The 21,776-nt window shown below is 41.0% G+C and overlaps 1 protein-coding gene across 2 annotated transcripts in view; it reads left to right on the top strand.

The window, feature by feature from the left end:
- The window catches only part of STXBP3 (syntaxin binding protein 3), a 43,673-nt gene that overhangs the window by 21,306 nt on the left and 591 nt on the right, over positions 1-21,776 (top strand). For both annotated transcript variants that reach the window (XM_090048762.1, XM_090048763.1), the window contains exons 7-18: positions 627-781; positions 4,708-4,798; positions 5,870-5,994; positions 8,851-8,955; positions 9,630-9,687; positions 10,034-10,099; positions 12,770-12,850; positions 13,826-13,964; positions 14,889-14,992; positions 16,716-16,814; positions 17,530-17,615; positions 19,999-20,147. In XM_090048762.1, the coding sequence (XP_089904888.1) occupies positions 627-781; positions 4,708-4,798; positions 5,870-5,994; positions 8,851-8,955; positions 9,630-9,687; positions 10,034-10,099; positions 12,770-12,850; positions 13,826-13,964; positions 14,889-14,992; positions 16,716-16,814; positions 17,530-17,615; positions 19,999-20,147 (1,258 nt within the window). The remainder of the gene's footprint in view (positions 1-626; positions 782-4,707; positions 4,799-5,869; positions 5,995-8,850; positions 8,956-9,629; positions 9,688-10,033; positions 10,100-12,769; positions 12,851-13,825; positions 13,965-14,888; positions 14,993-16,715; positions 16,815-17,529; positions 17,616-19,998; positions 20,148-21,776) is intronic.

Here is a 21,776-nt window from a genome sequence, read left to right as displayed (position 1 = left end):
GCAACAAAGGGTATTTGTTGTTTTTGCTGCCTGACTTGAAACCCCTGAACTCAGTTTGTGTCAGTCGTAACTGGGGACTGGCAAGGATAGCCTAATGCAAAAATATTTTTGTCAGTTTTAAGATAATATGAAGTTAAGATATGAGGATTTTCCCTCTCATAGTTTATAAATATATACACAGTTTGGAAATATATCAAACTTTGGGTCCAAGCAGGTTTATTACTATTACTTTGGTATTGTATTCTATCATTCCATGCCAGGCATTGGATGGTATTTAGTTCCAGAGGCCTTGGGTTCCTCCACTTGTGCAGGCAGTGAAGAAGTTGAAAAGTATAGTGATGTTTGTCAGGGAGGAAAAAAATGGAAGACAATAATAGAAGAAAGGAAAGTGAAAACAAGAAACAAAGTTGAGCTCAAGAAGAAAGAAAAAAGGAGAGAGGTTTGAGGTAAAATGGTATCATTAGACAATGATAGCTTAGATTATAACTTTTTTTTTTTATACATGCAATTTTGCTCCAGAATATAGTCCTCAGGTCTTTGGCTATTATGATCTGGTATTAGATGTTTTAATTTGTAAAAAAAATGTACAGTGTTTAAGCTATCTTTCTTGGCTATTATTTACTTAGGTGTTTACTCTTGATGTCCCAGATGCTTTCTACTGCTGTTATAGTCCAACTTTGGAAAAGACAAGTGATAAAGATGCCATGATGGAAACAGTAGCTCAACAAATTGTTACTTTATGTGCCACTTTAAAAGCAAATCCAGGAGTAAGATATAGAAGGTAGGGCAAAACTGTGTTACTGCTGTTTCTTTCATTTTAATTTAATCTCTTGTATTGCTCAGAAACAGAAGAAAATTATCTGTTTTCTGAAAAACTCTTATTTTGATGGTTAATTTTTAATTTACAGCTTGAAATAAGTTTGTGATATGAACCCCAACAATATAAGCAGAGGAGGAGATTATCTATTTGTGCGTTTGAAAACAGCTCACGGGGTCAGGGTTCTGTTGCTGATTCTTTGCACTTCATATCTCATCCGCTAACAGGTGACAATCTCAGGCACTGCAGTGGGAGGAACATCTTGCATGTGTCTTCTTCCCTGCATTTATGGGAGTATGTCAGGAGTAAGAATATGACCAAAGAAGCCATAAGTTCCTTATGGAATGCAGAAGACAAACTAGTTATGGATGAAGCAGAGAAGGCTGAATTTATTTAATGCCTTTTTACTTCAGCCTTCTTGAATAGGGTCAGCTGCTGCATGTTGACCATGGTTGGCAGCAAAAGTAGGAAAGGAGACAAACACTGTAGTGCAGTGGTGGGCAGTCATTTTGGATGCAGGTCATTCAACAAGTTTTGGTGGGCTGTCAAGGGCCACGCATACAAAATATTTCAGAAGGTATCATTTTAGTAAACTATAAATTAAAAAAAAATCATATTGAAAACAATCTACTATACCATATTTTAGTTTTATTTAAAAAATAATTTGTTCTGTTTTTTATGGGGGTTTTTTGAGTGGTGTGTATACCGAGGTGATTGCATAACAGCTCAGACTAGTCTTACTCTTGTATGTTGTGTGTGAGGTTTGGGTGTGCACACTTGTATGTGTGGGCAGGGCGAATGTCTGCATGCTGGGTCCTGGGAGCTGGCTGGGGATGGGCAGGGTGTGTTTTCAGCAGAGCTCTTCTGGGGAGTTTGGTGCAGGTACAGTTCACCCTGCCCTCTGACCCCCTTGTAATCCAACCTACAGCTGTTCCCTTGATGCTCTGCATAGAGCTGAGCCTCTTCTGCTCCCATCTGGGGCATCCTGCACTGTGTTCCCTCCTGTGCTTGCCCCACGCTGGGCAGCTCCTGCCTAAGCAAGCAGGGCTCCATCTCCAGCTCCCATCCACCTTCTACCCACTCTGCCTGGCACAATGAGCAACCACCTGTGGGCAGCTGAGTGTGTGGAACGTGGCTAGGAGCTGGATCCCCACATGCTGAGGCCAGCGCCACCCAGCTGCAGCTTCCCCCATGCTGGGTATGTGGTGCCCAGCACATGTCCTCATGGCAGCTACTGTTTCTATGTGCTACCTGCTGGCCAGAGCAGTGCGGGAGGAAGAGGAGAAGCCATTGGAGGCAGGGGGAGCTGAGTAATACCTGCGTGGCCGCAGCAGCTCTGGGAAGCTGTGCACTGGGCCTGGGGCCAGGGTTATCTTTGGGCATAGGGTGAGAGTGCAGCATGGGCTGCCCCAGGCAGAGCGGGCAGGGCTTTGACTCCATGTGGAGCACTGCAGGGGCAGCCTTTGGCCAGATATAATCAGGTGGCAGGCTAGATTTGGCCCACAGGCCATATTGTGCCCATCTATGCTCTAGTGGAACAATAAGTTAGAGATTACTTTGAGATGTTTTCAGGTTGGCACAGCTGGATGAGAATTCCTTCAGTACCCTAGGATATAACTGATGTAACTTTAGGGCCATTGGCTATCTTCTATGAGAACTTCTCGAGGTCAAGTGAAGTACCAGATGACTGAAAATGGGCAAATATAGTGCCTATTTTTAAGAAAGGGAAGGAGGATCCAGAGAAGTGCAGACCAGTCAGCCTGACCTCGATACCTGGAAAGATCGTGGAGCAGGTCCTCAAGAAATCTATTATGAAACATCTAGAGAAGGACAAGGTGATTGAGAAGAGCCAGCATGGATTCACCAAGAGCATGTCATGCCGGACCAACCTGATTCCCTTTTTGGATCAGGTAACAGACTCTCTGGCTGGGGGAGAGCAGTGAATGTGATACACCTTGACTTTAGTAAAGCTTTTGATATGGTCCTCAATAGCATTCTCATTAATAAGCTGCAGACTAGATGAAAGTACAGCTAGATGCAACTACTAAAACGTGGATACACAACTGATTGGATCATCATACTCAGAGAATAGTCATCAATGGTTCAAGATCTTGCTGGGAGGAAGCTTCATGTGGGGCTCCCCAGGGGTCTGTTTTGCGTCTTGTATTGTTTACTATATTCATTAATAATTTGAACAATGGGTTTGATTGTGTGGTTAGCAAATTTGTGGATCATATGAAGTTGGGTGGAGTTGCGGACAGTCTGGAAGACGGGGCTAGGATTCTGAATGACCTGGATTGCTTGCAACCATTTCTCCAGTCTGTCAGATGAAATTCAGCAAGGACAAACATGAAGTCCTGTGCTTGGGATGAAATAACTGTATGCACAAATCCAGACTGGGGCTTGACTGGCTAGACTGCAGTAGTACAGAGAAAGACCTGGGGGTATTGTAGGCCATGGGGTTATCAAATTTTGTGATACTGCAACCCCATAAAATAATATATACATTTACAAGACACCCCCCCCCCATGATTAAAGCTATTAATTTCATTTGGATTAGGTAGGAAATGAATAAAGCACATTTACCTTTTGTATATTAAATGAAATATATTTGTCAAAAAACACTTGATAAACTTTTATAAAATTCAAAACTATTTCACTGAAAAAACACTGTCAGTAGTGTTCGGTGAGAAGGATGCGTTTGCTTGCTTAGTTTTTCAAACCTAGGCTTTATTTTCAAGACTGCCAGTCTCATTTCACGCTCCACATTTATTTTTGATAGCTATTTGCTCTTTAAAATGGCAACTGCTGGAAAAAAAACTGCTGAAAAAACTCACAGTCAATTGAACTGTTGACAGATAAAAACTGAGCTTCACTAACCTGTACACACCAAAATTAGAAAACAAAAGATATGCTTCCCACGTGAGTGAGTCCAAGAACATTTGCATCACTGCTGGGGGAGGGAAGCAGGCAGAGCATTTGTGTGTTGGGGAGGGAAGAGAAGTTTGTGACACCTTTTAAGTTGCTTGCGACCCCCCTGGAGGGTCACGAGCCACAGTTTGAGAATCCGTGTAGTAGACCATAAGCTGAATAGGAGTGACCAGCATGCTTTTGTTGCAAAACAGGCCAACAGTATAGTGAGATGTGTTAACCAGAGTGTTACTTGCAAAGTAGTTTTTCTACTGTTTGGCACTGGTGAGATCTTATTTGGAGTACTGTGTCCAGGTTAGGGCTGAACACTTCAAGAAGGATGTGGATAAATTGGAAAGAGTTCAGCGCAGAGGGACAAAAAAATGATTACAGGCCTGAGATGTGACTTATGAGTAAAGGCTGAAAAAACTGTAGTCATTTAGTCGGAGAAGAGAACAATGAAGGGGGTTTGATAAGTCTTCAGATACTTGAAGGGCGATCTTATAGTGAGGATAGAGATTTGTCTGTTCTCTGTGGCTGTTGGGCACAAGACTAGGAACAATTGCCTCAAGCTGTAGTGAAGGAAGTTTAGGTTGGCTGTTAGGAAGAACTTTCTGACTATGAGGATGATTTAAGCATTGGAACAGGCTACCTAGGGAGGCTGTAGAATCTCCTTCCCTGAACTTTGTCAAGAGCGGGTTAGATAGGGACTTGAGGAGGGCAGTTCAGTCAAGGATGAGCCTATCCTGAACAGGAGGCTGAACTAGATGACCTTGTGAGGTCCTTCCAGCCTTACTTTCCTGCAGTCCTAAGGGTGGTTGTTGGTAACTTGCAATAGAATTTTGGCCAATACTGTGTTCAGCATGAAGGGTATGTTTTGTGGATTTCAGTTTGTGGAAAAGTTTCAAAACTGTCTTAAAGCATGCTAGTTTCAAAATCAAACACGTCTACTAAATATTTTCATGTTTCTTTTTCTCCAGTAAGCCACTGGATAATGCCAGCAAGCTTGGGCAGCTCATTGAAGAGAAACTTGAAAATTACTATAAAAATGATGAGGAGAGCCAAATAAAGGTAAATGGTATATGTTTATTTTTATTTTTGTACTCAAAGGTAATTATTGAAAATGATCTTTTTGTGGTCATGTCTATTAAATGACTTATTAAATGGTGACACCTTCTTATTTCAGTTCCTTTTGTGTAATATAAACAAGGTTGAAAGAGTACATAATTCCTACACCTTTTTAGACATGGTAGTTTTACCCTGAACTTGTAAGCCTGTATTGGGGGACTGATGCTATTTAGAATGCCCATTCAGTTTGATCCTGTAACTTGCTGACCTGAGTAGATCTAAGCATTAGTTTCTAGTGACTTCTGGATGAAAGTTCAAAACTTAAATATGTAAAAATGTTAGTAGTGATAACTAGCAACTTGGTCTGAGCTTCACACTGTAGCACAAAATAGAGATAACTAAATTAAGCTTACATACTGCAGCTGGACTGCTTCTAGTATCAAAGTTTATTTACCCAGTCAAATTAATAGGACTATTTGACTGCATCACGGTATGCTACCAGGTAATACTGTATCATACTATTCAGTGGAAATACCCTCAGACCAAAGAAGAGTTACAGATGAGATAATTACCGCTGCCAGAGTTTCGGTAACTTGGCTTTAAACCTGCATCAAATAGTCATGAGAACTTGAGAGCTTGGATCAAATCAGCATGAGGTCTGGGCGCACTGAGATGCATGTAATGTACATGTTCTGAATCTGTTAGTGCTAAGCCTAAGTGTGTGCTTTCTGTATATCTTTCCAATTCAGTAGGGATTTTCATTTTTGAAGTGGAAAGTTGTTAAATGGATTGTAGTTGGCACAGGCCCACTTTTGTCAAAAATATCTCATAAAAACACTTTGTCTTGACTGTCCTCTTCTTGGCTGACAAGTAGTGAGGCACCTTTTATATAGCTGTATTGGAACTTGTATTTATTGAATTATAAAATGCCTTACTCTTAAGCGGTAAATAATTGTTTTGGATTCCGGTCGTTTTTCCCATACAAGTTTTTAAATGTGACTTGATACAAATGGGTTTGATGTATTTCAGCTATCTATAACATATTATCCTTTTTGTTTATCCTGATGTTTTAAGGATAAAAACAACTCCCTGCTGTTGATAATTGATCGTGGCTTTGACCCTGTTTCCACTGTAGTACATGAACTTACCTTCCAAGCAATGGCGTATGATCTGCTACCAATTGAAAATAATACATACAAGCAAGTACTATTTTTTGTATATAAATACTATTTTGATTTGATCATGGGTGCTCTCACTGGCATTGGTTCTATTGTAGCATCTTTGAGGGTAAATTGCAAAGTGTGTGTGTCTGTGTTTGTACAACTTAAAAAGCAAAAATAATAATGGATTCATAGATGCTAGGGTTGGAAGGGACCTCAGCAGATCAAGTTTGACCCCCTGCCTAGGCAGGAAAGAGTGCTGGGGTCAGATGACCTCAACCAGATGCCTGTCTAGCCTTCTCTTAAAGACCTGTAAGGTAGGGGAGAGCACCACCTCCCTTGGAAGCCCATTCCAAATTTTGGCCATCCTTACCATGAAGAAGTTTTTTTTTTTCCTGATATCTAGCCTAAATCTGCTCTCTGCCAGTTTGTGACCATTGTTCCTTCTTATTCCAAGAGGCACCCTAGTGAACAGAGCATCTCTGATCCCTTGCTGCGTCCCTTTAGTATATCCCTAACTTTTTATTTATTTTCCTTAACTTGGAGCAATTTAAAAAATGTCCTGCTAACTGAAGCTTCTAAGCAACATTTATAAATAGTCGTAAGTTGTATTAAGTCTAGGTGGAGACTTACTGAGGCATGGATGACAATAGCATGGCCCTTGCTAGAGGGAGGGATGGCAGTAATTTTTGGCTTTATCAGTTTTTCTGATCACAGGATATATAGATGGAGGTAGTAATCTTCTACCTTTTAATCTGAAATCATAGTGATGGCTATTAGTGCGAAACTTCTTTATTTTTTAAGTTGGGATCCAGCTCTGAATTCTTCGGACTTGATAGAAAGCATTTCTTTCACCATTATGAAGTACAACACTCCTAAATCTGTATGTGCTTTCAAACTTATTTCTGACTGAAGTCCTATTTATTCCCTACAAAAGTTTCCCAAGAGTATAGCATATTTCAGAACTCTAAAGAACTTCTGAAGAGCTACAAGTCAAATATGAACTTCCTGAAAAGTCCTAAGTAATGCTAAATTTGGAGCATTTATTTAAAATTAGATCTTCAGGAGACTGAAGTATCAAGTTGAATATAGGACCTTTTTGAGACACTTTTATACATAGGTAGAAGCATGATCTAAATCTTTAAATTTGTTTTGTTTTATTCCCTCTTGTATTTCTACTATGTTTTGGTTGAATCACTTGACCTGTGTGAGGTTTCTGTAACTATCCAAATGCAAATGAAAAATGTTGTGTGGTATGATACAATGTATTCTTTCTTTTAATGAGACGTTGCTTTATAGCTTAAGTCAGGGGTAGGCAACTTTTTTTGGCTGGAGTGCTGGAAAAAACCATAATGCCTACCTTGGAAGGTGCCAGTGTGCTGGTATGCCAGAAAAACGAAACGAGGGCAGGAGTACATGGCAGGATGCCCTATTTGTGCCTGTGCCCCCTAGGCCAGGCTCCGTGGCTGCAAACAGCTGCTGCCCCCTGGCCCTGGCTGTCTCCTGGCCCCGGGCAGGCTGCAGGTGGTGGCACTGACTGGGGCTGGGGCAGGGAGGCAGCAGCTGTTGGTAGCTTCCTGGCTGCAGCTGGCCCTGGCTCTGGGGTAGCTGCTGTCAGCCGTGGTGCCCAGGCTCCTCCCAGAAGGGCTTGCAGCCTCCCAGCTACCCACTGGGAGCAGCCTGGGCTTCCAGCTGGCAGCAGCTACCCAGAGCTGGGGCTGGCTACAGCCAAGAGGCTGCAAACAGCTGCTGCCTCCCCACCCCGGCCCCAATGTGTGCTGAGGAAAATGGCCTCGCATGCCATGCTTGGCACATGTGCTGGGGGTTGCCAACCCCTGGCTTAAGTTCCTGATGGTAAGCATGTTACTTATATATCTCTAAAATAATTAATCCAGTTTGGCTAGGGACAGAAATTACAAGCCAACTCTGTTTATAAGTGATCGGGAACTTGTTCAGATCTGTAACGGAACAGAAGTTCAATGCGCATAGCCTGGTTTCAGTATGGCTGAAACTGGCTTAGGTAAATCTGGAAGGATGTAGACTTAACTGATTTGGGTTAAACTGGATCAGACTTAACTGATTTAGGTTAAATTGGTTTATTGATCTTCTGTCCTAGGTTCTCTCTGGATTCAAGTGAACTCTCAGTTCCACAGTATCCCAGGATGTTTTGCACCTTCCCTGTAAATCCCTGCTCACAGGGTGGGCAGGCTAGACTTGGCCCAAGCTGTCTGTTCCAGCTGAGCAGGGGTGGGTGCTCTAGTGCCACGCCAGCTTCTGGCTTGCACCACTGGAGACATGTGGCTGCATTTCCAGGATCAAAAGTGAACTTGCTTATCAGTTCAGTCTATGCAGCTTAGATCAACCTGCAAAGATTGAATTGATTCAGCCGTGGGGTTTTTTGATGGTCTGTACTTAACCTTCAAGTCTGCGTGGCCTTTCTGTGCCTCAGGAGTAAAATAGACTTTTCCATGCTGTTTGTACTGTGTCTCAGACATGTGTGCTTTCACACACAACTTAAGTTTGAGCAAAAACAACAAAAAAATAAACCTCGGGGAAATCAAAGTATATGTAAGTTAATGATTTCAGTTGGCAGACTTCAAGATATGTAAAAGAATTCCAACTACTTTAGGCTGTTATATAGGAAAATTATTCTAAAATGCATGTTTTGCATATATTGGGGACCTCAGAGTAGGCTTAACCATCTTCTGACTTGTATTTTGTATCAAAGATGTTGAAATTTTGTTAAATTTCAGAACCATACTTTTTAAAGTAAATCTGTGTGCAGTGCTACCTAATATAAAGTGCAACTAACAGGTAAAATGACACTTTACTGTCATTTTATTTAAAATACACATTTTAAAAAAACATGTCATGACCTGAACTTTTTGTCAGCAGGTATAAAGCAGATGGACCTAGTGGAAAGGAAAGGGAAGCAATTTTGGAGGAGGAAGATGAACTTTGGGTGAAAATTCGACACAAGCATATTGCGGATGTACTGGAGTATGTGAATAAATTCATATTGTTTTGAGCCTTTAAACGCTTTCAGGAAGATTATCTAAGTAGAATGTAATTACTATAGTAATGGAGTAGACAAAGACCTGAAGAAATACAGAATGAGAACAAGCTTCCAAGCAAGGAAAGCTAGCAGGTCAGGTAGGAAAAGCAAGTCAGTATTCACAGAATACACAGTGCTGTTCAGAAAGACTACTTGCTCAGTAACTGATGTTAGAAAGAAAACATGATTATACAATGCACGAATATTGATATTCATTAATTCTTGTAGATGCCTTTTAAGTTTGAAAGCTGAATCTTCAAAAAATTCTTATAAATTTTGGCAAGGTAACTTACAATTTAGGAAGTATTTAGCTTTGCCATAATTGGAGGAAGAAAAAATTCCCATCCAAAATAAGTGGTATTCTACCCAGCAAAAGAACCTTAGTTTGTTTGATCTGAAAATACTTAGTTTCCTTCTAGAAATCTGTGGAAGCGTAGTTTTCTTATATAAAGGTATGTATTTTAAGTCCTTCTTTTCGTTAAGAATCACTTTTATAATCACTGGAAGCTCTGAAGTAGTAAACTTGAAAAGCTTTATTATACAGTTATTTTTAGAATTTAACTTTATTTATAAAATACTTAAGGTTTAAAAACATTTAGTTACTCTTTTAATCTGACAGGGAAATACCAAAACTTTTGAAAGAAGTATCAACGAAGAGAAAAGCAGCAGAAGGAAAGGTAAGATATATTCCTGTTTTAAATTAGTATTGAGTTTTTTCTAACTGTTCAAATGTGACTTTCAGTGAATTTGGAGGGGGGTGGGAAGGTTTCCAGACTTCTTGGATAAGCTTCAGGACTTGAGGATTATTTCAAATAAATCTTCTTGGGTTCACCTATTGCTGCAAGTTAAAATGTACCTGTGGGAAACAGATTATTGTTGTGTTTTGATTAGTAATTTTTGTAATGCTAAAGTTAATAAAAGGTTTACATAATATTAATGTTGTAAATTTGTTCTTCCTCACCAATAAGTGGAATAAATGAAAGGTTAGTCATCTCATTTTCAAAATATATTTTCTCTTTTCAGTTGTCATTAAGTAATCTGGCCCATCTAATGAAAAAGATGCCTCATTTTCGTAAACAGATTACTAAGGTAAATAATTTTTCCTACATGACTCTTACAGTTTGCCTATAAACTGTGTTTACAAATAGTATCTTCTTTTAAGGGCAATGTTTTGATTTAAAAATTTTTTTTTTTATTTCATACCTACAGTATAGAAAATGTTTTGCTACCATACTGAGGTTTTTTTTTTTCTCATTCAGGGTTTGTGTATTCTGTATTGTAAATGCACCTGCTAAGTGTGTTAGCTTTTGGTTTTGGGGTTTTTTTGTTTTTTAGAAATCTACTTCAAAATCAGATTTATTTTTGTCAGTGTAACATTTATTCGTTCAGTTGAATATTTTTGTGCACTCAAACAAGTTCGTTTCCATTATGATTCCAGATAGCATATAAATAGTTCCTTGCAGTATTACTTTTTGTTCTTAGCTCTTACGTACTATAGTGATAAAGAATGATGGAGTTAAATACTTCAGGCCTATTAGCCTGCAATATTGCCTTGCAGTATTGTCGTGCAATAAGTGTCACTCAAATTACGTAACATAGCAATCATTAATAAGACGAGACCCTTCTGTATGTTAGAGTAGGATACATAATGAACCCATCTACAAAAAAGATATGTTTAAAGACCATACTTGTAGCCTCATTGCATCCTTTTTCCTCTTGACCTTTAACCAACAGAGTTAACAATTCTGTAGTGTACTGCAGAATTGCTGGAAATGAAAAACTGAAGTCTAAAAAGACACGCTACCACTGCGCATAGCAGGGGTTTTCAACCTTTTTTAACAAGTGTACTCCTCCTGGTGGTGGTGGCCAAATGTGGGAAGTAGTGGGGCTCTCATACAGCTGCTGCCATGCCCCACTTTCCCACAGCTGGTTGCATGTGTGGCTCTGCAAGCTGCTTTTGTGCCTCACGCCCAGCCAGTTGTTGCATGCTGCCCATCAGCAGCCTGCAGAGTCACTGACCGGGTAGTGCTTGTGGCCCACAGAGGGGTGCCGCTGCCCTTGCCCCCCCTGCTCTGCTCCATTCCCACCTGCCTGTGCATACCCCCTATCACCTTTCCAAGTACCCTAGAGGTACACATACCATTGTTTGACAACCCTTGACATATAAGATCAGTACCTTCCTTCAGATGCAGTGGCTTTCTGATAGATTACCGAGCCCAGCTACCTTTTTGTTGTAGCTCAGTGGTAGAATCCATGTCTGCCACATGAGACACCTGGGTTCGATTCTCAGAGGTGTGCACGTAACTACAGCTATTGAGGCATTGAACGTTTGGATTCAGTTTGGCCTTTGGAGCCTGTCTCAATGGTCTGAAGTGGGAATGGAAGGTCTAGTCAGTCTCCACCCCTCTATACTCCTACCTACACATACATGTCAAAGGTCTCGGTGACTTCTTGCCATAATTCAGAAGGACTGATAGTTGCCTACGATTATGGGGTCCAGTTGGTTTTATATTCCTGCTTTACCATTTAAGAGGGTAGCTGGAAAAAAATATTTTTCTGTGAGTGAACAATAATACCCAGTTATTTTAGAAAGTTTAGCTTTCTTCCTGAATAGCACTTTCCTGGTGCTACCTTGTGTATTTTGCAGAGGCATAAAATAGCAATGACGCATAGAGGCATAGGGGATAGAACTTGAAATTCTTAATCGAATGGCCTATTCAGAAACCTAAGGTAATCTTTTTGCCTTGGTTTTAAATGTCACTTGGATTTATGTTTGTCAATTGTTCCATATGGAAAAAATAATGATATCCAGTGCTACAACTTGTAGCTTTATAGTTGTTTTTTAAAAATGTATTGAAGATATTTTTATTCAGTAAGTCATATTTTTTGGCTTAGTTATTTGAGAGGCAGGAATTTAAAGGGCTAGAATTGAGATACCTATGTGAAAGTCTCAAAAGTGATTGTACAGCATTAAAATGTTCAGATAGCCTTACACACAAACCTCGTACAGTGGTGTTCTCTTTCAGTCAAGGTTTTCTTTGTGCTCTTCTATAAGGCTATAATAGAATAGTTGAAACAGTCGTTAGAAATATAGTAAAATGCAGTCTTAACAGTTCCATACCTGTGCCAAGTTTATAAGTTAGCACTTAGCTATTTTTAGGCTGGCTATAAGACTTTCTTTCCTTTTACTGTGATCAGATGACACATTTTTCCAGAATGAAGAAGTAATGGGAGTTAGGGATATAGCCTCTGAATCAAATCCTCCTAGATCTTAAATGCTGGGGGCTGCAAGGTTGAGAGAGGAACAATGTGGAGAAAAACCCTGGTCAGACCCGGTTCACTCCCTTCCAGCATCTGCTCTCTGCCATTGTGTGACACAGAATAAGTGGACAAGATGGACCTAGGGCCTGACCCAGTAAATGGCAATTCTTATGACTCAAAAATCTTTGCCAGTAATTTTTGTAGGCTTTGTAAATTTTGTTAACAACACACTTCATTTGGTTGTACTTGCAGCTGCCTTAAAAATATAAAGATATATAATTGTATCTGTTGTAGTTATGTTAACAGACTTAAACCCCAAAGTATTCTTGCTTCAGACATTTTAGAGCTTAATCATTACAGAAACGCACCCAACTTTTAGGTGAGAGGTAAAACCACAATCTTTCAAAACGTCTTTTGTAACTAGTAGAAAGAAATTGCATTTTTTACTATGACTTAATTATGTGAAAAGATAAGTTATAAGACTCTTCTATTTTCTAGCAAGTGGTCCATCTTAATATAGCAGAAGATTGTATGAGTAAGTTTAAGTCCAACATAGAAAAACTCTGCAAAACCGAACAGGTACGTTAAAATCAGTTGAAAAATAACACGTTTTTGTAAACAATACAGAAATACTAACTTTTTCTTTACAAGTAATTTACAATATCAGTATTTGCCCTTTGGTTACTTTAAAAAAAATCTTATGATTATTTATGTTATAGCAAGATTAAATTATCCACAAATCTCTCCTGCCAATATTAAATGATCTACTTCTGGCTTTGGAAAATCTAGTTAACTTTAACTGGGGAAAGGAATTTTTTTTTTCTCTTTCTAATTTCAAGATGGTTTGTCTTCCCACCTTTTCTAAGATTAGGAATTCTTAACTAGTAACATCCTTTTCTGTGGGCGTTTTATTTTATTTATCATTAAGTTAACAGTATTGAATTGCAAGTACAAACTGCAAAATTGTTTACATTTCTATGCTTTTCTACATTTCTATAATTTAATATTATAAAACCATTTTTAAGGCAGCAAAATACAGCATAAGTATGAGAGAGTCCTTACATTATAGAATTCTGGTTTGCAATATGGTAACACAGTAAACAAAATCTGAAACAAACTTGTATTGTCAAAGTGCATTGTAAAAGCATTTTGTAGCTTGAAAATGTTCCTAATGGGCTTTAGGTGAAGCTGTTTTTGACAGGAGTTGGCAGCCAACATAATTATAATTGAAACTCTTTGCTAAAGCTGTGTTAGACTAGGATCTGACTACTGTGAACTCTTGACTGAGATGTTTTACTCAGTTTAAAAATGTGCTCCTCTATCACTGGTGTAAAGCATGAACTAGAGCTGTGTACAGGTTGAAACATCTCTGCCAATAGAGTTGATGTGATTTTCTTCATGGAGGATGTCGCCTAAATTGTGTGTTATGGTGGACACGTTAAAACAACTTGTGCTACTGTAGTTTCAGAGGAACTTTAAATTTAGAGACATAAATTGGTGCAGTTTGTTTTTAATGATTGGTAACTAAGATGACTTTATTCGCTTTTAACTTAGGATTTGGCTCTTGGAACTGATGCAGAAGGCCAGAAAGTGAAAGACTCAATGAGAGTCCTTCTTCCAGTTCTTCTCAACAAAAATCATGACAAGTATGATAAAATAAGAGCGATCCTCCTTTACATCTTTAGCACAAATGGTATGATATAAGTTGTCTTATTTTTCTGTATATACTGCAGATTTCAGTCATATTAGTGCAGAGCCTAGTACTGTGTGTAGACCAGACAGAGTGTATTGGATCCAGATGTTGTGACCAGGGTTAAAACGACATGATCTGCATACCATGTACCCCTCTTTCTATGAGAGAGGTCTTCAGGATGTTGCTTGTAAAGGGCTAGCGGTAATTCAGCACAACCAACGAACATGTTTGTTGTTTTCTTTAGCGGATCATTACTGGAAAAGCTTGCAGTATTCTGGTTATGGAATAGTTGCTTGAATTTTCCCTCCTTTAGTCAGTATCAGAGGATGTTTTGGGGAGAGACTTGCTGTTTGGTGCATCCTGGGTAATGGAGTAAATGGGGAGGAGTGGTAGCGCACAAGGATGATATAGAGAAGAGAATGCAGGCCTGAGTTCTGTATCGTAAGCACTGAGCAGTAGAAGTTTAGGTAACCAGTTATGTGATCCAGTTTCCAAGGAGGATTGACTTGCTTTCTCTTTTACCTCAATTCATCCCAAATGAACTGTTTTTCCAAGTGGGACTCTGGTTTGCACCACCATCCAGAGCTGCTGTGCTGGGCCTGGAAGTACAGAGTGTTAAAGGATAAAGGGGGGGGGAGGGGTTCCTGTACAGAGAGTTGTTTTTGTTTTTTGTTTGCTTCATGATAGTCTCTGAAAAAAACAAACAAAATTTTAGCTTTCAATTGCTACTTCATTCCATGTACAGTGTTAGGATAAATTTACGGGAGTGTACTTATTATGACAACCCAAGACACACATGCTCATTTTAAATCCTGAAAAGAAAAAAGAATAATCTAATGCAACTGGGACCAACAGCTAATTGTCATTGCAAGTATTATATGAACTTCTTAGTTAACTTATGCTTATTTTTCCTTGTGGCAAAAGGAACAACCCAAGAGAACTTGGACAAGCTGATCCAGAATGTACAGATAGAAAGTGATAGTGACATGATTAAAAACTGGCAATACCTTGGTGTTCCTATCATCTCAGTAAGAAACTATTTTTTTTTACACTCAACTTCCTAACACTTATTCAGCAGCTGTGACCATTAAACTGCTAACGTGCATTGCTTTTTTTCCAATCATTTCTGTAGTAGTGTTCTGGATGTTAACCTGAACTGTTCCTTCCATAGCCAGTCAGTTTTGCAGGCTTTGAGTGTAACAAATATTTGAAATCCCTTTTTTTTTGTCATTTTCTAAGGTTGAGAGAATTGGATCACTTAGAGCAGGGGTGACTAAGATACGGTCTGTGGAACTGCCATCCAGCCTACAGCAGTCTTCATGGATCTGGACATTTAGCAGTGTAGCAAACAATGGCAGTATTAATACCTGCTGCTCCCAGAGCAACAGTAAGTAACACTGCTACTGCTTGTCCTGCTGTCAAATATCCAGACCAGTTGGGAGATTTGGGTGTGGAAATTTGGCGGTAAGAAAAGTGGTGGCAGACATGACTCCATGAGTGTCAGCAGTCCACTCTAACCACTTTGGCTGATTCAGGGCTGTGCCACATGCTGTGCCCACTCTGGCAGGATGTGAGCCGCATATGGTGCCTGCTCCAGCTAGCTTGGGACAGGCACTGTGCAATGCAACTCCCAGAGCAGGTGTCACATGTGGGACAGCCCTGGACCAGCCAGAGTGGGCTTTGGATCTGGCATGTGGGGGTGGCTCGGTGGGTCCCCCACATGCCACATCCTGTGGCCAGTTCAGGAACTGTGCTGCACCTGGTGCCTGTTCCAGGTGGTCTGGGACCTGTGTTTTATATGCAGTGCCTGCTCCAGACTGGATGGAACAGGTGTCACATGTGACTTTTGTCCTGGTCTGACTGGAATAGAATGGAATGGAATGCAGTGTAGTTCCAGATCCACTGGGGCAAGCAATGTGGATGCTAGATCTGGCATGTGGGAGGCAGCATGGTGAGGAGGAGGGTCCATGGGCCAGATCCAGGTCATGGGGCACAGGCTGGCCTGTGCATTGTTTACCTGGTCTGTAGACTGGTCTTGCACCACTCATCTGGCCCATGTGGCTGGATGAGTTTTGACACCCTTGCTATTGATAATTTGCTTCTTGAAAAGTGGGCGCCTGCCAGTGCCAGGGACTCTAATGGAAGCTGGGGGAAGAGATATCTAGTAGTTTGCAGAGTTGATTTTTTTTCTGAATAAAGAGAAGACATACAAGATTAATTCAGATAGCTTACAGAAAAAAGTGTGCCCTGTCAAAGAGACGTATTTATACTAAATCTTTTTCAACATGGTATTTATTGTCATTTTATGCTCAAAAAGGGGAAAGAGCTATTTCATGACTCCAGAGCTGGAGTAAAATAATATCCTTTCTGTTCTGGAGTCCCAGGTGTGAAAAACTGAGCAAAAGTAATACAGAGGCAGGAACTACATAAACAATTATATGTGCTTTGGCATTAAAACAATTATTTTTTATAAACATCAATTTACTAATCTCCTTTTTCCTGAATATGGGTTTCCTGTGATTTTTCTAAACTGTCGCTAAATGTTATTTATAGATATGTTTTTGTGCATATAGTATATTATTTCTTTTGAAGTTTTCCGCTGTTTATTTGGGCTCTTTTTAGTAGGTGAAGCAAGAATTTAGGTGTGGCTTTTTTGGGGGGGAGGGGGGGTTGAGAGTGGGGTGTTTTTTTTTTAGGAGTAGGCAATATACCAAACTACTGTCTTTAAAAACAATCTCTTCCTCTTCTAAGTCTGCTACTCAGCAACGTAAACAGTCAAGAAAGGACCGTTCCTCAGAGGAAACGTTTCAGCTTTCTAGATGGACACCTATTATTAAAGATGTTATGGAGGTAAGTAATTGTTCCTGAAATGTAATATTTCTTAAATGCTTCAAAAGCTTAACAGTTCATTTGAACTTATCTTTTAAAATTTTGGTTATGCTTGTGATAAATTATGCTCAAAAATAAGCTTGAAAGATTGCTGAAACAAATTAAGAGAAGAGAGATTTGAACCTATAGTTGATAGTCTGATTCTAGATTCTCTAGTATGCGAGATATCTGTACATTTTTTTTTTTAGTGAAGTCTTTTAGATTATAACTGAAGAACTAATTCCTTCCTTTGATATCATAAGTCATTTGGGAAGTTCACTGCTTGTGAAGCTTAACATTTTGTTTGTTGTTTCTCTAGGGGGAAAAATCAAGTAATTTGAGGCTGTGTGTGTATATCTCACAGATAAAATCTGAGCTGTGATGCTGTTTGGTTAGAACTTTTTTTAACTCCTGATACTGTAGGATCTAGTCACATATATAACTTCCTTACTTTTATTTTAAATAAAGCTCTGATTAGGGGTGTGGAATTTTTTTTTTTTCTTTTTCTTCACTGAATAGAAGTGGTGGTTGTGGACAAACCATACTTGTCATCTCTGCCCTTGAAAATCACTGTGACTGAACTCAAGTTCCAAGCAGCTGATTTTGGCCAGAGTTGAGACTTGAGCGGTTGTGTAGATGAAAGTTTGCTTTAAATCAACATAATTGGTTAAAACGAACCTCTTTTCCCCCCACCTAGGATGCTATAGAAAACAAACTAGATTCAAAGGAATGGCCTTACTGTTCCCGGTGCCCTCCAGCATGGAATGGTTCAGGAGTAGTAAGGTAAATTATTGCAGTTGTTGTTCAGGTATAAATTTCTTCTCTCATTACCTTTTCAAATATATGGTGTAATCTTACAAAATTAGGTACATTTGTCACTTCTGTTTCTTGAAGCAGTGAATTCTGAAGGCTAGCTTAATCAGTGCCTAGGGCTTGTGTCCCCTCACCTACCCCTAGTTAGGCTCCTGAATGACCAGTATGTGGCAGTTCTGTACCAATTGAAATGCTTTTTTCTGGTATGCAGCTTTATTACTGTGAGTTGCAGTAATCAATGCTATAAGTTACAAATATCCATCATTATATTCAGACTTTCTTTGCCCCTGGTAGGTGTAGGTGCTATTTTTGGCTAGTTATTAGGGCTGTGTGAAGCTTTGGTAGCCGATTTTTTTTTTTGATTTGGGGACCAAATTTCCAAATCCAAATCAAATCGGGAGACCAAGTAAAAGCTCCGAATTGATTTGAAAAAGATTTGGAGATTCAGCCATAGACTAAACAGGCAGGTGACACAGCTGTCTCCAGATGGTAAGTCTGTTGAGACTGGGGGAGGGGAAGGGGAAGAAGCATGATTTGGGGGTGGGGGGAGGGTTGGGTTTGGTACTGGGGCTGGAACAAGCTGCCCAGCTAGTGCGGGGGGGTGCATTACTTGGGGGAGGACAGGTGATACAGGATGTGCGTGCTGCAGCGTTGGGAGCAGGGGTTCTGCCCTGCTGCTGCTTGCCTAGCTGGGTTAGGGGGGTGGGGCAAGATGCAGGAGTGGCTCGCTCCAGACAGAAGGGGGCAAGCAGGGCATGGCCCCTGCTCCCAGCGTTGCTGTGCCTGCATCCGGCAGCCCTGCTTCTGCACCAGCTGGCAAGCAGTGCCAGCGCAAAGCCCCTGCTCCCAGTGCTGATGCAGGCAGTAGTACTGGGAGCGGGGGCTATGACCTGCTGCCACCCGGAGCGAGCCGTGCCTGCATCATGGCCCCCCAGCCCCCATACCGGCTGGCCAGGTGGTAGCAGGGCAGAGCCCCCGTGGCACCTCCTGCAGGGGCAGAGGCAGGCAGAGCCGTGGCAGAAGCCCCCATGGCTGCCCTGCCCTGCCCGGCCCCATCCCCGCCTGGTCCAACTTCCTAGCAATTCAAGAAGAAAAAAAAGCTTTGGCAACAGCAATTAGTGCTTCTGAGGGCTTGTAGCAGAGTCCTCCTGTGTAGTGCGGGGCAGTGGGGATTGTCCCTCCCCACCCCCACCTGGCACTTGCATGGCAGCAGTTGCATTGCATGGGTGCAGCGTGGCTCAGCAGGGTGCTGCATGCTGTCTGGGAGCTGGGGTGGCTCCAGCAGTCAGCCAGAGTCCAGCAGCGCTCGGCCTCAGCTCCCAGGCAGCCCGCAGCCTGCTGAGCTGCACTGTACCCGTGCCATGGGGCAGCTGCCACACAAGTGCCAAATGGGGGGAGGTGGGTGTTGATCCCTGCACTGTGCAGGGGGGCTCTGCCACAAGTGCCCAGAAGCCCCAATTGCCAGAGCTGGGTGGGGGATGGGGCTGGGCAGGGCAGCCATGGGGGCTTCTCCTGCAACTCCCCTTGCCCAAGGAGAGGCAGGCACAGCCAAAGGAGCTGGAGAACCTGCCTCTCCCTGGTTGATCCAAATAACTGAATCTCTCCAAATTGGCACCAAATCTTCTGAAACTGACTTGGCTGAATCGATTCAGGACAGTGACCCAAATCTCCAAACCAAATCACTGTCCTCCGAATCGGCCAAACTCAAATTGAATACTTCCCTGTTGGCATAAGCCTACTAGTTTTATAGGTAAAAGTTTGGGTACTTTTTGGACATTTTAAAGGTGCAATTCAAAGCTGCAGATCTATTTAATCAGAGGTCAGATGTCTCCAGTAGCACAAAGAGTGTTATAGAGGAGGAGAGTTCTTAAAATACTGCTGTCTTTTAGCAATCCCTCAGACTCATTCAGTCTTCCTCCAGGTGCAGTTTACATTGAGGAACTGAGAAAGTTAAGATGCCTGTGATCTCTCAGAGTTACTTCGTGTGGTAGAGTTTGTTGACTTGCTAACTTTCAGAATATTTATATTCTTTTCTCTGCGAGGCTTTTCTTGTGGGCTTTACTAGCACAAGGCCCTTGCTTTCTTCCTACTTTTTCCAAACTCTTGTAATGGCTGTGTAGTCTTATGTTTTACTACAAGCTTTTTCATATTTTATTGTTAGTCTGGCTATGTGACTAATTTCCCTTTCAAAGTTACATTTTTGTTCAAATATCAGTTGGATGCTAGATCACACAACTGTAAATAATTGTTTTCCCATCTGATTAGTCTGTCACTTCCACTAATTTAATAACGCGGGTATTGAAACGATCTACAGCTGATTTACGTTAAATTTTTCTCACAAACTATTTTACAGTGTTCGCCAGAAAACGAAGACTAATCAACCAGATGACCGGAAGAGTGGCTCTAAGCTGATTATTTTTGTAGCTGGAGGCATTACTTACTCTGAGATGCGTTGTGCTTATGAAGTTTCTCAAGCCTGCAAATCTTGTGAAGTTATCATTGGTAAGTGTGTCTTCAGATGTTAATACTGGAGTTGCGTTATTTCATTTTCTTACCATTTAGTCTTTTTAAAGACTAAAAGACGTAGGTTAATGTCACCTTGCTGGGGTCACCTGACTTGCAGTTACCTTTCCTGCGTGGTACAGGGAGCTGCAATGAACTTCCAAAGTCCTTTCTGGCCTTACAATCTGTGAAAGGGGAATGCTTTATAATCCCTCCCTCTGAGTGCCTGTCAGGTTTAGGATGCAACATACTATCAAGTTAGGACTGTGCAAAGCTTTGGTCCCTGATACAATTTGGCCTGATTCAGTGGCTGAATCTCCGAATCTGAATTAATCGGAGGACCCTTTAATATCTCCAAATTGAATCGGAACCCTCTGAATCGATTTGGAAAGATTTGGACATAGACACAGCTTTTAAATGTGTTTTTTCTGCATACCTCTAGGTAGCAGGGGCTTCAGTGCTGGGGCACACGGAGTGTCCCACATAAGCATGGGGGGCTCCCCAGTGCACTCAGCAGCAGACCCAGAAGTGGAGTAAAAGCACTTCCGGGTCTGCTGGGGAGCATTTGGTGACTGGTGCCTCCTGAAGAGGAGGCACCCAGGGTTCCCCCGCAGCCAATTGCCGAGCTGGGGGAAGTACTTCCGGTCCACTTCTGGGTTCACTGCCGGGGGTGCCCCTATGCTCCCATGGGACACTCCATCTGCCCCAGCATTGCGGCGATAACGAGCCGCACCTGCTACTTCAAGGTATGTAGAAAAATCTTTAAAAGCTGTGTCTAAAGCTGATTTAAGTATTGAATCTTTTAGATTCGGATTTGGCCTAATCAAATCGGGGACAGTGATCCGAATGAACAAATCAAATAGCTGTCCCTGATTTGGGTTGAATCTGAATCCCAATCAAATAGGGTGTGCTTTGCACACCCCTATTATCAAGCCAGACAGAATACCTCCTGTTAAAGCCCATACAAGCTGGAAAAGTTAGCAGGGCAACAAGTTTGTTTTGTTTGTTTTTTGTGTAGCTTTTTTTTTCCTTTTTCAGATCAGTGATGGTAAGAATTTTCTGAGCAAATATTTTAAAAAATTAACTGAAACAGAACATTTTTGGTAAAACTTTGTGATGGATCTTTCATCAGGAAAATTTATTGGGTCCAGGGTGAAACTTCTAGTAAAAATTAGTCCACTCTTTCAGAAATGTCCAATCCCCAGTCCAGAAATGGTCGATCAGTCTAGGGCATGTGTTGAAGACACAAGTTCAAGTCCATTCTTTTGAGTTGGTTGAAATAGAAACTTGGAAGTATTATAATCATTTAGATTGGGAGTATCTTCATTTCTTATCCCTTTGCAAACTATTTTGAAAGATCTCTCTTACTCTGATGTGAAAACCTTGAGTTTTTGCTAAAACAGATTCTGCTTTCCAACCAACCCTAGAGACCTGACACAGTTGTTCCCCAGCCCCTTGGTAGCAGGGGGAGCACTTGCCAATGACTCATTGCATTTCAAGAAACTACAGCATTTAGAATGACTGTACCTGGAGCATGAGAAGTACAGTAACCCGAAGCGCTGATAGATAGATATCTATAGCTATAGATATAGCTATAGATGCAGATTTTTTTTTTTTTAATAATGAGTT

This window comes from Crocodylus siamensis, chromosome 5 (genome assembly GCF_052110815.1).
Source record: "Crocodylus siamensis isolate JL-2025a chromosome 5, ASM5211081v1, whole genome shotgun sequence".
Taxonomy (NCBI): Eukaryota; Metazoa; Chordata; order Crocodylia; family Crocodylidae; genus Crocodylus; species Crocodylus siamensis.
Note: the sequence above shows the minus strand (reverse complement) of the source record. Positions and strands in the feature narration are given on the sequence as shown.